The sequence below is a fragment of the Mastigoproctus giganteus genome, chromosome 7, assembly GCF_048544385.1.
Source record: "Mastigoproctus giganteus isolate SK-2022 chromosome 7, ASM4854438v1, whole genome shotgun sequence".
Lineage (NCBI taxonomy): Eukaryota > Metazoa > Arthropoda > Arachnida > Uropygi > Thelyphonidae > Mastigoproctus > Mastigoproctus giganteus.
In genome coordinates, this window is record NC_143581.1 from 96,944,733 (window position 1) to 96,960,173 (window position 15,441).

Genomic DNA, 15,441 nt, shown 5'->3' on the forward strand with positions numbered 1-15,441 from the left:
GGCCGAACATTTTTGGGAGAAGCAGCATCAAATCTCCCCGGAGGACGCTATTATTTTGGATCGTGCACACGGATACTGGGAGCATAAATGGCTCGAGGGTTTACGGATTAGTTCATCCACTAGGAATATCATGAATAGAGATAGAGGTATACGTATTAATCCTATCTTTGAAACAATTATATTAAGGTCGGATGAACGATTTTCTTTGCCACATTCCCGAGACATTTCTGCTTCCAGTTCTGACCATGTGCCGATTGAACCACGTGGAGAAATACCACGTGTGGAGGTACCGTGAGCCTGCTACTTAAGGAGATGTTGCAGGAAGTCATATCACTGTTGAAGAAGGGAGCTGATGCTCCCGAAAGCTTCAGGTTTTTAGCGCTTTTAATGTTTTATATTTTAGCAAATTTTATTGTAAATGATCTTTTATTACAGTTTTTAGCATTCCGCAATAGTTTATTGTAAATATTTTTGTGTAAAGATTGTAGTCATATTAAATTTTAAATTTTATTCAATGGTTGGTGTATGAATTTATATATTTTTTAGACATGAGTTTTCCCGACCTCAGAGGCCTCTTTCAGGATGTGGTTGTTCAATAGTCATGACAGCTGATCAAGGATAAGACGTGTTTTCAGCATTGACAGTGTATCTGATCATTTGTCATGACTGACTTCTCATGATCTACCATGTTTAATTTAAGATCTTCACAGAACAGCAAATTGGAATTAGTCAATTATAGGGAAGGATAGGACAGCAGTCACAATTTTTTTTTGTAAAATGTCATACCAGCTACTCATTCATAATCTAAATAGTTGATTGTGTGCTCAGTTGTCATCTTACACCACTTGCAAGTGATACCTACATGCAGTTCGTCTATACAATTCTACCCAAATTCCTAGACATCCCATTAGCCATGTACACCTACTTTTTTTTTTTTTTTTAACCATAAAGATTAGAGAGTTAAATTTCATCTCTGGCATTGAAAATTTTATGAATCTATGCATATAATTTTTGTCTTTGAGGGCACTTTGGTTCTCAGTCTTTACTGTTGTGTTTTAAAGGCTGATATCTGAGGCTGTGTTAGAGTAAACATGGTGCAGTATTAGGAGTTAAAGGTACAGGGTACTTTTATTATATGTTTAAGTGAAAGGGTTCCCATGCTTAGGCCATTCATTTTTGATGATCGAGTCCAGTTGTTTTGGAACTGCGATAATGATGCCCGGTTATAAACAACTGGCAATTTTGTAATTTTTTAATTCCATTTGCTTAAAAAATGATATTAACAATTTTAGATCAACCTGTGTACACTATCTCTTATGTTGAGCCTCTTTCACTTGAGGAACCAAAGTACATATCCTCAAAGAAAGAAGTTGAATGCCTGCATGTTGCATTTAATTAGTCATTTTGTAATGCTGTTTGCTTAAAAATGATATTAACAATTTAGATCAACCTGTGTATGATGTCTCTGATGTATGATGCCTCTATTACTGGAGGAACCCAACTATCCTCAAAGAAAGAAGTTCAATGCAAGGATGCATACAGCTTTCAAATCCTTTAATTTAGCTTTTTTTCTTTGAGGTTATCTTCCCCCAAAAGGAAATGTAGTTAATTAGAATTTCCCTGAATAATTATATTTCATTACCTATCATTATTGGTTTAAATACTGGATTTTGATGTGGAAGCAAAGCAGTTTTGTGTATTGGAAATAAAATATATAACAGATACTAAAGTTTTTAATTCAGTTTTAAAAGTGTTATAAAATTTTTAATACAATTTTTTTTCTCACAGGTATATCTGGAAGGAGTCAAATATTATTTGCCTTGGTTTACACTACTCGTTACTTAGACCTGTTAACAAATTTCATATCCTTCTATAATTCTTTCATGAAAGTGATTTTCATTGCTACGTCATATGCAACAATTTACATGATGTATATTAAATTCAAGGGGACCTATGATCGTAATCATGATACTTTTCGTATTGAATTTCTTCTCATTCCGGTTTCTCTGTTGGGACTTCTTGTAAATCATGACTTCACACCTTTAGAGGTAAGCAATTTACTTTTTATATTAAACACTTTTTTTTTTTTTTTTTTGCAGAAGTAAAAGAAACTGCCAATTTTCTTTTATGTAAACTTTCAGATGCTTTACAGCAATAAATATATAAAGTCAATTGCTGAAACTTTTTTTTTTTGCAGAAGTTATTAGATTGTGATTAAAAAATCAAAAAAAATCAAAATATCATATCAAATTAATCAACAACACTAACACCATGATAAGTCAACTGATTTATTTTGTATTAAAATTTACAGAGCATGCATTGTTTTTGGAGACTCTGTCAGTTCTTTAATGAATGATATTAGAATCAGCAACGTGTTATTCTATTAGTTAGCACAATAGCCTAAACTCATACATAAAGTATGTATTTATATACATAAATACATAAACATAACTTGTCCTATGCCCAAATAAATTGATCTGAATGTCCTGTGTCTTTTTAGTTCCGAATGCCCTGTGTCCGTTGTTCCTATTTATCATATGATGATTATATCCTAGTGTAGTTATCTGAAGGAGGTTGCAGTCACATTTTTTTTTAGCTACTCAGTTCAAGATTAATTAGTATGAAATAACCTGCATGTTAACCTTATTATTAGCAGATGAGTTCAGTGAACCCCATAAGTAGTTTTTAATAAAAAATATATATATAATTTAAGATGTATCTGCAGTGATATCAGATGACTTATTACTGATGACCCCCAATTTTGCAGACTAATAGGGGGAAGGGTTCCGAAAAACCCTCGAGTCCAGATTTTCCGAATCAGTATTTAACGAAACATTTAACTGTATAGTACCCATAGTAAACATGATTAATATTATAGGTAGTGTATGCAAAATATACATAGCAATGTAGTAGTACAATATGCAAAAAATAAATATACTAGAATAAATAATGAAACAAAAATCAAAAACTATTTTCGGCTTGGGTAAAGAAAGCCTGCACGAGAACGACGACAAACGTCGGATAACTTACGCGGTAAATTAGTTTGCCGATACGGCACTCTAGCGCTGCTCACTCGGTAAACAGACGGTAGGTGTTATCGGACTGGAGCAAAGTCGAGAACGATATACTGATTGACAGGTAGGCGTGGCAAACAATGAAATGATTGGTGGTGGGCGCGACAGACGACAAGCTATTAAGGTGCTGATTGACGTTATGATACGTGTGTATCCGCATGAGTGTCTTTAAAAATAAAAGTACATTAATAAAAAAATTAATATTTTATTAATAAACAATTTATGTGCTAGTCCACTCATGATTCTAAAGAAAAAAGGTTAGGTTACCCCCTCCATTTCGGGAGAGGTTCAAGCTCCCATGGGATTCAAGTGGAGGTAACCTGACCTATTTTCACCATTAGGGCATATTATTGAACAAGAAAATAAAAATACGGTCATAAAAAAATTTATTTATTTTAAAAAAATTTATTTTTTTATGAATGTATTTCTAAATATGACTGATTCTAAAGAAAAAAGGTTAGGTTACCCCCTCCACTTCGGGAGGGGTTCAAGCTCCCATGGGATTCAAGTCGAGGTAACCTGATCTTTTTTCACCGTTACAGTAAATGTTAGGGCATGTACGATTAGGACAAATTACCATTAGTGCTGCTACAGTGATACTAAACCGATGTTATCGTGTGTTGTGTTCGCGCACCAATCAGCACGTCGTTTGCCACGCCTACCTGTCAATCAGTATATCGTTCTCGACTTTGCTCCAGACCGTTAACACCTACCGTCTGTTTACCGAGTGAGCAGCGCTAGAGTGCCGTATCGGCAAACTAATTTTCCGCGTAAGTTATCCGACGTTTCTCGTCGTTCTCGTGCAGGCTTTCTTTACCTTCGCCCTATTTTCTTTTGCTTTCATGGAGATAGAATTGAGTTTGTTGTGCCGAGATTGTATAGTGGGACTCGGAATAATTTATTTTGTGTCAGTGTCCCTAGCTCCACTGAAGTGGCCTGCTGTGATGATGAGGCAGGCTGGGATGAAGATGTGGCAAGAGCAGCAACAGGTTTGAAGAATGTGTCCAGCTTCATCTGTTTACCTCCCTTATGACAACCTCTCTTAATGTATACATTTGTATAAATGGTGGTAGTGGAGCTGAATTTTACTGTTGTCTGAGAAATTATTCCTGAGAAGATTAGTGGTGCTTGAACGTGAGGAAAGAAGAGTAGAAGGCTTATAGACTATCATCTCATGTTAACTTAATAAGATTAGTGGCTCCTTGCACCACTTCGGTCTTATTTATTTTATACGGCTCATTGTGCCATGTGCTTATCCTGCAGTTCCTTGTGCCTCAATTTATATTTCTGTATATCATATTTATCTGTATCTCATGTGAAGGTGAATAATGCATATATGTATATAGCAGAGTTGCCAGATTAGCAATTGACCCCTGACTAGGGGTCAATTGCTAATAAAAAATAAAAAAATGTCTGAGAGGCTGACGCAATGAATGACAAGATCAAGTGCCTCTTGTCTGCTGTCCTTTTTGGTTTGTTGATAATTTCTTCCTCTTCTTCATCACTGGATGCTCCCTCAGTGTCACCTGCTCTCACTTCATCAGCAATCTCCTCTGGTGCCAAGATCTGGTAGCCCGGGTCGGTCTACGTCTTTCCTCTAGCCAGTCAGTTATGTCCTCCACTGTAACATCTCTCTCTCTTTTGCACGGCGTAGCATTTGGTGGAAGTTGGCAGGCTCAAACCCTTTCAAAATCAATGTCACGGTCACTGTCAAAAAGCAATTTCTTCCAGCTATGAGCCAGTGTGGTAGTTTTTACATCATTCCAAGAGTCGGCAAAGTTGTAAATTGCTGACTTGATGTTATAATTTGTTTTGCAGAGTATGCGGGCCTCTTGTGTCTTCAGTTAAGTCTTCTCCCTCCTCAATGATGTCCAAAACTTCATTCAGGTACCGTTGCTGGTAAAGCCTCTTGCATGAAACTGACTCCTTGATCTGTGGGTTGTATTAGGAGGGAGAAACATGGTACGGATCTTGCATGGTACAGTCATTAATCACTGCTGACTAATTTCTCAGCAACTGGGTGAATAGGAGTGTTATCTAATAAAAGAAGATCTTTTAAGTCATTGGGGGCCACCTTTAAGACCTCTTGCTGATATTGACATACTTCAGAGACAAAATGCTTGAAAAACTATTCAGAAAATGTTGGCATTGTACCATGCCTTCTTTGAATTGTGGTAGATCTGGGGTGGCCAGCAAGTCGATTGCGGCTTTAATTTCAGTCGATCACAACGAATTTTAAATATATATAAAAAATTGATTAGTCAAAATCTAAATGTTATTATTATTATGTGTCCCACTCTGCATAAGCTTATTACAAATCCGTTGAACCACGTGACTACTCTTGTCGCCACGCAGCCGCTAGGCTTGTCTAGTGAAAATTCATGCAGTTACATTGTGGAGAGTATCGTGTATGTGTCGAATTCTTATTTAGCTTACTTAATATTAATAACTGGACAGTATTTATACGTTAATTTAATACCCTTTGATTTAAAATGAATACTGCGAAATAGAGTAAAATGTATCATTTTCATCAAGAGTGGTAACTAGAATACTTTTTTGTAATGTTGAAATTACAAAAAATTGATTTGCCATGCTTCTGTGGCTATACCCAAAAAAGGAAATTTAGAAAGGCACTTCAATGCACTCCGTGGTAAATACCAATCGGATTATCCGCCTAATAGTGACCTTAGAAAAAAGAATTTAAATGTAGACTAGTCACACAACAAAATTTGTTGCTTGAATTTACACAAACTTCTGCCCTGTGGCTAAAGGCAAAGTTTATGTACATCTAGCTGTTTTTTTTTTTTTTTTTTTTATGAAAACCCCAAACATAAGAGGTATTAGAACCTATAGTACTTAGTACCATGCTTGGGTTGGAGGTTGAGAAGACGAAATAAGATATTTGTTGACATTATATTTGAACTTCTGAAGACTGTAATTTTCAGGAAATATGTATGAAGGAAGGTTGTTCCAGAAAAGAGCAGTTGAATGAATAAACAAGGAAGATGAAAAGTTGGTTCTGTGAGTTTGAAGTTGGACATTAAATGGATGTTGGCTGCTGGCGGCATCTGTTCGGACTGTTTTGAAAGAGAGAGAGCAGCAATTATAGAAGACAATTCAGAAGAACAGTGCCCGTAGAAGTATCTGTAGAAAAGGCATGCAGCAGAAACAGTGTCTGAGACAGCGAGTGGAGAGACTGTTAGAGAGGAGTCATTAATTAACATAACTGCCCTCTTCTGAATAGAATCAGAAGCCTGAGGGAGGTTTTTGGAGCACCGCCCCAGATATGGGAACAGTATTCCATGGTGGGGGGATTTGTACAGAGTGAACAGCTGTTTGGAAGAAAAGTAACGGCAAGAGCGAAAGAGAAAACCAAGTTTTTTAGATGCAGAGGAAGCAATATTTGTAATATGCTTGTGCCAAGAGAGATTAGAAGTCAGGGTAATCCCCAAAAGAGATATATCATTTTGCCTAGAAATCAGAGTGTCACCAAAGATAAGCATAGGAGCAGAAGAATCCTTTTTGCACTGGAGATTGGCATTTAAGGAATTGGCAGCAGATATTTGAGAAGTTGAAGCTGATTGAGTGGGGCAAGGTTTCTTAAAATGGAAAGTGGAATGCAATGTGCTATCATTGGCAAAACTATGGATAGGATTTCCAAATGGAAGAAGGTCATTAATATACAAGAGGAAAAGAGTGTGGGAAAAGAACTGAACCTTGCGGGACACCAGCATTAGTGAAGAAGTTAGAAGACACAGCCACATACCATCACCCTCAGTGAGCGATCAGAGAGAAAACTGGATAACCAATTACAAAAAACAGTTGGTAAACCATAAGATGGTAGCTTGTTTAGAAGACCCTCTATGCCAAACACGAGCCTTTGAGATGTCAAGAGCAACTGCTTGTTTCACCGAACTTTTCCATTGAATTAGTCCATAATGGGTAACATAAGCCAGAATATCACCAGTGGATCGAAACTGACGGAATATATACTGGCGATCGTTGATGAGATGGAAGGTTTCTAGGTAGTTTAAGAGTTGGTGGTTAATTGATTTCTCCATTACTTTAGAAAGAGTAGAAGTAATTGCAATCGCACATAATTGGATGGGAGGAATTTGTCACCCTTTTTTAGGAACTGGCTGATAAGCAAATTTCCAATCAGAGGGAAAACACCTTTGGAATAAGAAAGTGAAAAAAGGCGGCAAAGAACAGGAGTAAGTTCAAGAGCACAGGTTTTGAGAACATGTGGAGAAATGCCATCAGGACCTGGAGGTTTCTTAGCATCAAGAATCGTCAAAATCCTTCTGACATCCTTTTGACAGAAGACCATAGGACGCATTGAATGGAGTGTGATAGGAATGGTGGGAGGTGTTTTACCAAGATCATTAATACATGAGGTGGAAGAAAAAATGGATGCTAGCAAGTCAGCTTTATCATTGGCTGAATTGACAACAGAACCATCAGGTTTTGACAGAGGTTGGAGTAGAGTTAGGCAAAAGTTGTGGCCAATAGCTTTGGCAAGAGACCGGAATGCTCGGCTACCATTAGGGCAAGAAGCAAGTTTTCTACTCTTAGCCTGTTCAAAATCTAGTTTGGACTGATTAATAACTGCTTTACAATTGTTGTGAGCTTTGGTGTAGGCAGAAAATGAAACTGAAGAATTGGAAACAAGGCAATTGCGATATGCAACATTCTTCTCTTGAACAGCCTTAGCATATTTATTGGAAATCCAAGGTTTAGATAAAGTATGAGATTTTAAAGTGAAATGTGGAATAAAGGATTCCATTCCTACAAGAATAATTTCACTGACACTATCTGAGGAAATGTTGACATCAGTTTTGAAACAGTAATCCAACCAAGGAAAAGTAAAGAAATTTCACAGGTCATCCCATTTTGCATTCTTGTAATGCCAAACAACACAAGGTTGGAAATAGCCATGAGATAAAGGCTCCATTGGAGAAGATACAATCACCAAATTGTGATCTGAGATGCCTAATCGACCACTCACTTTGACCATGTACTTAAAGGGTTGTTTGTGAGAAAAAGATGAAGCGTGTTGGCTGTTTGGTTAGGATTGTCCGGTATTCTTGTAGGTAAATGAACAATCTGTGAAAGGTCATTAGTAATTGCAAAAGCCTTAGCATCTCGACCAGCTGGGTCAGTGTGACTAGAAAACGGAAGGCAGCTGGAGTTGTGAACATTAAAATCACCAAAGAAAATTACCTCACTGTTAGGAAAGTTGGACTGGAGAAAGTCAAGTTGCAAAGAGGGGAAGTTAAAGAGCTCCAAGTGATTAGTGTAGTTGGGAGAACAGTAGAGGTAGAGAGATTTTACTCCAGAGAAGATCGAAAAGAGGAGATTCCAAATTACCAAGTCTCTGACAGGGAATATCGGAATGGACATATGCACAAGTACCACCTTTGAGGCGAAAGGAATTATATACAGCAAATCATTTGGGCAATGGATATGAGCAATAGTTGAATCAACCGATAACTGAGATTCTCTTAGAAAAAGTGCATGGGGTTTGGCAGACTGCAAATGGAAATGGACATCATCGAGATTAGAATTGAGACCACGTGTGTTTATGAAATGAACTAGGAAGTGTTTGGGAGGTTTAGATCTTTTCACAGATAAGCTTACTCTATTAGTTTGACAATTCATGGTGTATTCAATAGTAAGAAAAAGTGGGTGTGACGTGCTGTATGAAGTAATGAAATTTTTGGATATGGTGTACACATGGTAAGAATATACCTAGATCCTTGACGTAATGTGGCCTCGACAGTGTCCCCACATACACACTCTTCGGACACCCTCCAGTCACTATCTGGCAGAGTAGGGGTAAGAAGATTATACACTAGATGATCTGGAAGCCTCCTAAAGAGTTGCCAATCGGTCCGGTATACTAACTAGCAGCCTGCCGACGAACACCATTTTAGAGCTGTACCCTCGAAATGTAACGAAGATTGGATCTCGCCATGATGTTCATCATAAACTCAAGTCATCAGTCATACTGCATGATGGGGAAGGGTTGACCGGAACTTAACTCTGGAGACTAAACATGGGTTTCACCACTTCAAGCCTTCAATAAGCAGAGTGGTGGTATTGCACCATTTGTTGAGAGTCATCTGCCACCTAGTATTGCCTGGTAACAGAGGGGTGGCGCCACACCTCGACCCCTGCTTACGTTGGTTCACACCTGGGTGGTCACCCACAGTGTGCTTGTGCATGGAGGTTATACTCAGGATTACTAACAGTCCCACCATGGTGAATGTGCAAGTAGAGGATTTGGCTGTCACAGACCGTCCTGACTTTGCCGAAATTGGGTCCACTTGACTTGAATGTCACCCGAATATCAGTTCCATCAGCATTTTAGATCCGGGTAGCAAGTACAGCTTGTCTGGCATATCTGAGAGAATGTCTCTGGCAACCTCAAAGACATCTAACTTGCAATCATCCTTCTTCAATTTGAACTTATGCCCCTTCATGTGTCTGTGAACAAGGGGAAGGATTCCATCAGCATTGAGGCACTCAGTGTACTTGTTGTACTTCTGCACCTGTTCCCAACAGATCCCCAACCCTTCTAAAATGAGGCCTCCAGACCTCTATGCAGTACTGAAGGTGTGGCCTAACCATTGCCTTACACAACAGGCTAATCACTTCCTTATAGCTGCTGGCAAAATTCATGTATATCAGAATTCATGTAAGCTGTCCTGGCAAATTGTCAACACTGTTCGGAGAACTTCATATCTGACTGCACAGTTACCCGGGTCTTTTTGATTTTCCACTTTCATGAGTGGTACTGCACAATTGGTAAATTAACTGGATTACTGCTACCCATATGCAGTACTTTGCATTTCCAATGTTAAACTTCAATTGCCACATCTCAGGCCCATCTGGCTCATTTTTTGTGGTACCAGAAAGGTTGGCAGGTTGGTTAATGATTATCATTAACCTCCTTGCCAACCTTTGTGTCATCTACAAACTTAAACATTTAACCTGATATTCTTTTGTCAGTATCAGTAATAAATATAGCATTAGCATTAGTAGAGGCATTTGATGCAAGAAAGCAAGCTTATGCAGCATCAGCCAAAAAAAAAAAAAAAAACCCCACTTCCACTTCACCCCTCTGTTTGTTCAAAATACCTGTCCAGCTGAGCCTTAAACTTATTTAGGCTATCAACCTCCACCACAAGGGATGGAAGTCTGTTCCACCAACCAACCAACCAACCACCTGCTGGCTAAAGGCAAATTTCCGCACGTCTATCCTACATCTGTCTTTCCTCAATTTGAATTTATGCCCTCTCAGGTGATTTTTCTGAGCAAGAGGAAGAATCCCATCAGCATTGAGCATGCTTAAACCATTCAAGGCTTTATACACCTCTATCAGATCACCTCGCTGGTGCCTAGTCTCCAGACACTGTAATTTGCAAAACTTAAGCCTTTCTTCGTAAGAGCACCCCTTTGTTCCATTCACTAATCTTGTTGCCCTTCTCTGTACTCGTTCCAGCAGCTCTACATCCTTCTTGAAATGAGGCCTCCAGACCTGTATACAGTACTCTAGGTGTGGCCTGACCATTGCCTTATACAATGGAATAATCACCTCCTTATCCCTGCTGGAAAAATTCCTGTATATCATTGACAATACTCCATGAGCTACTCTTGCAGCCCGTCTGCACTGCTCAGAGAACTTCATATCTGCCTGCACAACCACCCCCAAGTCCCTTTCATTCTCTACCACTGTCAGTGTAGTACCACAGAGTTGATACGTTGCTCTGGGGTTGCTGTTTCCCATGTGTAGTACTTTACATTTGTCAATGTTAAACTTCATTTGCCACCTCTCAGCCCATCTGCTCAACCTTTCCAGATCCTGTTGCAGCAGCATAGTGTCAGTAGTGTCCTTGACAACCCTGCCAACCTTTGTATCGTCTGCAAACTTGGACATTAAGCTTGATATACCATCATCAATATCATTTATAAATACAGAAAACAATAATGGACCCAACACTGAGCCCTGAGGGACTCCACTAATAACATTAGTCCACGATGAGCAGTGTCCATTGATTACCACTCTCTGTCTTCTCCCCCTCAACCACCCCTTTATCCATAGCAGCAATTTGCCTCCAATGTCACACTGCTCCAATTTGTGTAGCAGTCTTCCATGTGCAACAGTATCAAAAGCCTTTCTAAGATCCAAGTATATAATATCAAAGTTATTCCCTGCATCCAGTTCTTTTGTGACTGCATCATAGTATCCAATCAAGTTGGTCAGGCAAGACTTCCCCTTAACAAAACCATGCTGTGTTCTAGCTATAACTGAAGTCTTGTCTAAATGATCCTGCAGTGCTTCTTTAACCAGTGCCTCCATTAATTTTCCTGGAACAGAAGTTAAGCTCACAGGTCTATAATTACTTGTGTCAGCCTTTGATCCTCCTTTGTGAATTGGGGTCACATTTGCCCATTTCCAGTCTATGGGTACCTCTCCTGAGTCCAAGGAAGCTCTCATAATTATGGCTAAGGGTTTGCTTACTTCCTTTGCTGCCTCCTTTAATATAACTGGATAGATCCCATCCACCCCGGGTGCCTTTCTTGTGTTTATCTTCAACAGTTTCTCCTCCACTTTACTCCCAGTTATTTCAAGATTCTGTAGCTTACTGCTAGAGTTGAATACACCTCTGGCATTCTCCTTGCTGAATAACTCCTCATGTGTGAATGTCGATGCAAAATATTCATTTAGTTTGTTAGCTACCTGAGCAGGATCATCAACAGTTGACCCATCAATATCAAGTGGACCAATCTGATTCATCCCCTTCCTTCTAGAGTTTACATAAGTAAAGAACTCTTTGCTGTTTTTCTTTGCATCCCTTGCCAAGGATTTCTTGTGATCTGCCTTCGCCTGCCTAACCTCCTTTGTAACTTGGTTGCAGATCAACTTGTATCTATCATAGGCTTCTGTGTCATGTGTTAATTTGTAAGTATCCCATGCATTTTTCTTCTCTGCCATATGCCTCATTAGTTCATCTGACATCCATTTTGGCCTAAACCTTGAACAATATTTCTTAGTTGGTATGTAAAGCCTAGTAGCTTCCAAGATAAGTTCTTTGAATGCTTCCCATTTTGAATTTGCTGTTGGTAACATCATCAGTTGGTCCCACTGTATAGAATTTAAATACTGTCTCAGTCCATCGTAGTCGCCTTTACGGAAGCAATAACCCTTCCCTTTACCCCTAATGGTAGTTACCTCTTTGAGTAAATCCCACTTCAGCACACTGTGATCACTGCCACCTAGTGGTTCATTTATCTGCAGATTCTTAATGCATGAAGAATCACTGCTGATAATCAAATCAAGAGTATTACTCCCTCTAGTTGCCTCCCAAACAAGCTGATGTAGAAAACAATCATCCAATAAATCCACAAAAGCCCTGCTAGTGCGTGAGTAACCAGCCCCCAAATTCCAGTCAATATCTGGGAAATTAAAATCTCCCATTATAAGACACTCTGATTTACTGGCCCACTCTATTTCCCTGTACAGTTCCTTATTATACTCATCAGAGTCATTAGGCCTATAGCACACTCCTACTCAATTTTGATCTCCCAATGCTTATGTCACACCAAACTGACTCAACACTGCACTGTCCAGCGATGTCGACTGGCTTCACTTCCTTGGTTTTTATGTGTTTCTTAACTAATAGCATAACCCCTCCCCCCTTCCTATCCTGTCTATCCTTTCTGTAGACGTTGTACTCCCCAAATTCCAGTTCTGCATCCCTTATATCTGTGTGACACCACGTCTCTGATATCCCAACAATATCTGCCTTTGATGTTTTGAGCAATACCTCAAATTCATCAAATTTATTTACTAAACTCCTAGCATTGGTGTACACACAAGTATACCTGCACCTGTTTCTATTCTTAGCTACCCTAACACAACCCATGTGTTTACTTGTACCGCAATGGCTCCCAGCAGTCTCTGAAATACCATGCATCTTGTTTTTCAGGCTTCTGCTCATTCTAATAGAAGCAGTGCAAGAATCTCTTTCACCTCTGCCAGTGGCTGCTGTCAATCTATTGGTCTTTGTCTCCCCCCAAGCTAGCAGTTTTCCGACCCACCTAAGAGTGCCTCGATAGCCTCAGCAAATATTCTTGCACCCTTTCTATTTATGTGTATCCCATCCCTGTAGAAGCAATCTCTCCTGTTAACAAGTACAGTCCAGGCTGAAAAAAATTCTACCCCTTGAGCCTTGCACAATCTTTCCAGGGTCGAATTGATCGACAAGGCTCTCATCATATACTCCCTCCTATCGTGTCTGGGCAGAATTGCAGACACTTTCAAATTCAACCCTAATTCTCGGCTTTTGTTCAGCAGTGACCTGTACTTGTTAAGTAATTCTGCCAGTCTCCTACTCTTAATATTATTAGTGCCAACGTGTACAACTATATCACCTTTTGTGCCCTTAAAAGATGATATTCGCTCTACAACGTCATCAACCTTTGGCCCTGGCAGACATACCCTGGTCCTGGTCCACCTGGTCCTATAGAAATCAACATTGAGCCCAGCACTGAATCCTGGAGGACTATTAATAACATTATTTGAAGAACAGTTCCCATTGATAAGCACTCTCTTCTTCCACTTAACCATTCCTTTATCCATAGCAGCAACTTGCCCTCAATGCCACACTGCTCCAATTTGTATAGCAGTCTTTTATGTGCATCAGTATCAGAAGATTTTCTTAAATTAAATATATGTCAAAATTACACTAGCCAACAAAAAATATTTTTTGTCATATGAAAATGATCATGTCATGCACAATAAAAATATGTGATTCTGGAGGAAATTCACACTGATTCTGAACATTACTATAAGTCTCTATCATATCATCAAAAGGTGTACCAACATTAACGTCAAAATAAAGGGATATACACGTATAATTCAAGTTTGTAATACAAGTGTAAAAAAATATGTTCTATTATATGTTTGGAGGATAGATTTACAACCCTGAGAACATGTCACAATCAGTTAATACTTGGAAAACCATGGCACAGCCTACAAAAATCCTTACCAAAAACTCTGTGTGCTCTCTTCAAATTATAAATTGTTGCATTGGAATTCGAACCTAAGAACCTGGGTAGAAATCTGATTATGTTTATCACAAGAATACCGTGAATTACACAAGAATACAGAGGCTAGAACCGATTGTTAAAATTAAAAGAATTAGCTTATGTCTGTTAAACTAAATCATTATGTCATATGTTACTAGCTAGATTATGGAAAATTGGCATATTTTGGTAAAACATAACTCCCTCTATATTTAATGACTGTGATGTGCTGTGAAACTATCATAGTGATTTTCGAAATCTGTGCTTAAAAATTGGTTATAAACATTATTTAATTTCTTGGAGGTAAAAATCGTGTTGGCTAGTGTTATTTTTCCCATCCATTTCTGTTATTATTGTGTCACAGTATTGAAGTAGATTTGTCAGAAAATCTCCCATTAACAAATCCGTGCTGTGACTGCAGTAGGACTGCATTTCTGTGTACATGATCCAGCATTACTTCTTTATCTAGTGACTTGTTTTTTTTTTTTTTTTCTTGGAGCAGAAGTCACACAAACAGTTCTATAATTACTTGTCTACCTTTAATCCCCCTTCGTGAATTGCTAATGCATTTCCATATCTTCAGTCCATAGTTATGTCACCTCAATGCAAAAATGCTCTTATAATATTATGGCCAGGGGTTTGTGTATCTTCTTTGCTGCCTCCTTTAATATAACTGGATAGATCTCATTCACCCTCAGTGAATTTTTTACATTTAGCTTCAACAATATCTCCCATTCTTTCCTTTTAGTTATTACAAAATCATTCAGCTCCCTGCCAGAATTTGACTCACTTCTGGCATTCCCATCTCTAAAAATCCTCATGTATATAATGTAGATGCAAAATACCCATTCAATTTGTGCACAACCTGTGCAGGATCATCAACAGTTAACCATTCATACCTAGTGGACCAATGTGATTTAACCCCTTCTTTTCACTGTTTATGAAAGTAAAGAATTTTTGCTGCTTTTCTTTGAGAGACCTCTTGTCCAGAATTATAAAAATCTCCCTTAGCTTGCTTAACCTCCTTTGTGACTGGATTGTGGAATGGGTTAGACCTATTGTATTCAGTATCTGCTGATAATTTATAACCATCCAATATATATATATTTCTTCTCTGCCACTGGTCTCATCAGTTTATTTTCCATTCATTTGGGTCTAAGGCTTGAAATGGTATTTCTTAGTTGGTGTCGAAAGCCTAGTGGCTTCTACAATAACATCCCTGAATGCTTCCCATTTTGAATTTTCTCTTGATAACTTCATCAGTTGGCCCCAA

At 38.6% G+C, this 15,441-nt stretch overlaps 1 protein-coding gene across 1 annotated transcript in view; it reads left to right on the plus strand.

Annotated features, from left to right (window-relative positions):
- The window catches only part of LOC150083094 (ER lumen protein-retaining receptor 2-like), a 59,159-nt gene that overhangs the window by 28,768 nt on the left and 14,950 nt on the right, over positions 1-15,441 (plus strand). Inside the window, exon 2 of the mRNA XM_090377035.1 lies at positions 1,789-2,048. Coding sequence (XP_090233161.1) covers positions 1,789-2,048 — 260 coding nt within the window. The remainder of the gene's footprint in view (positions 1-1,788; positions 2,049-15,441) is intronic.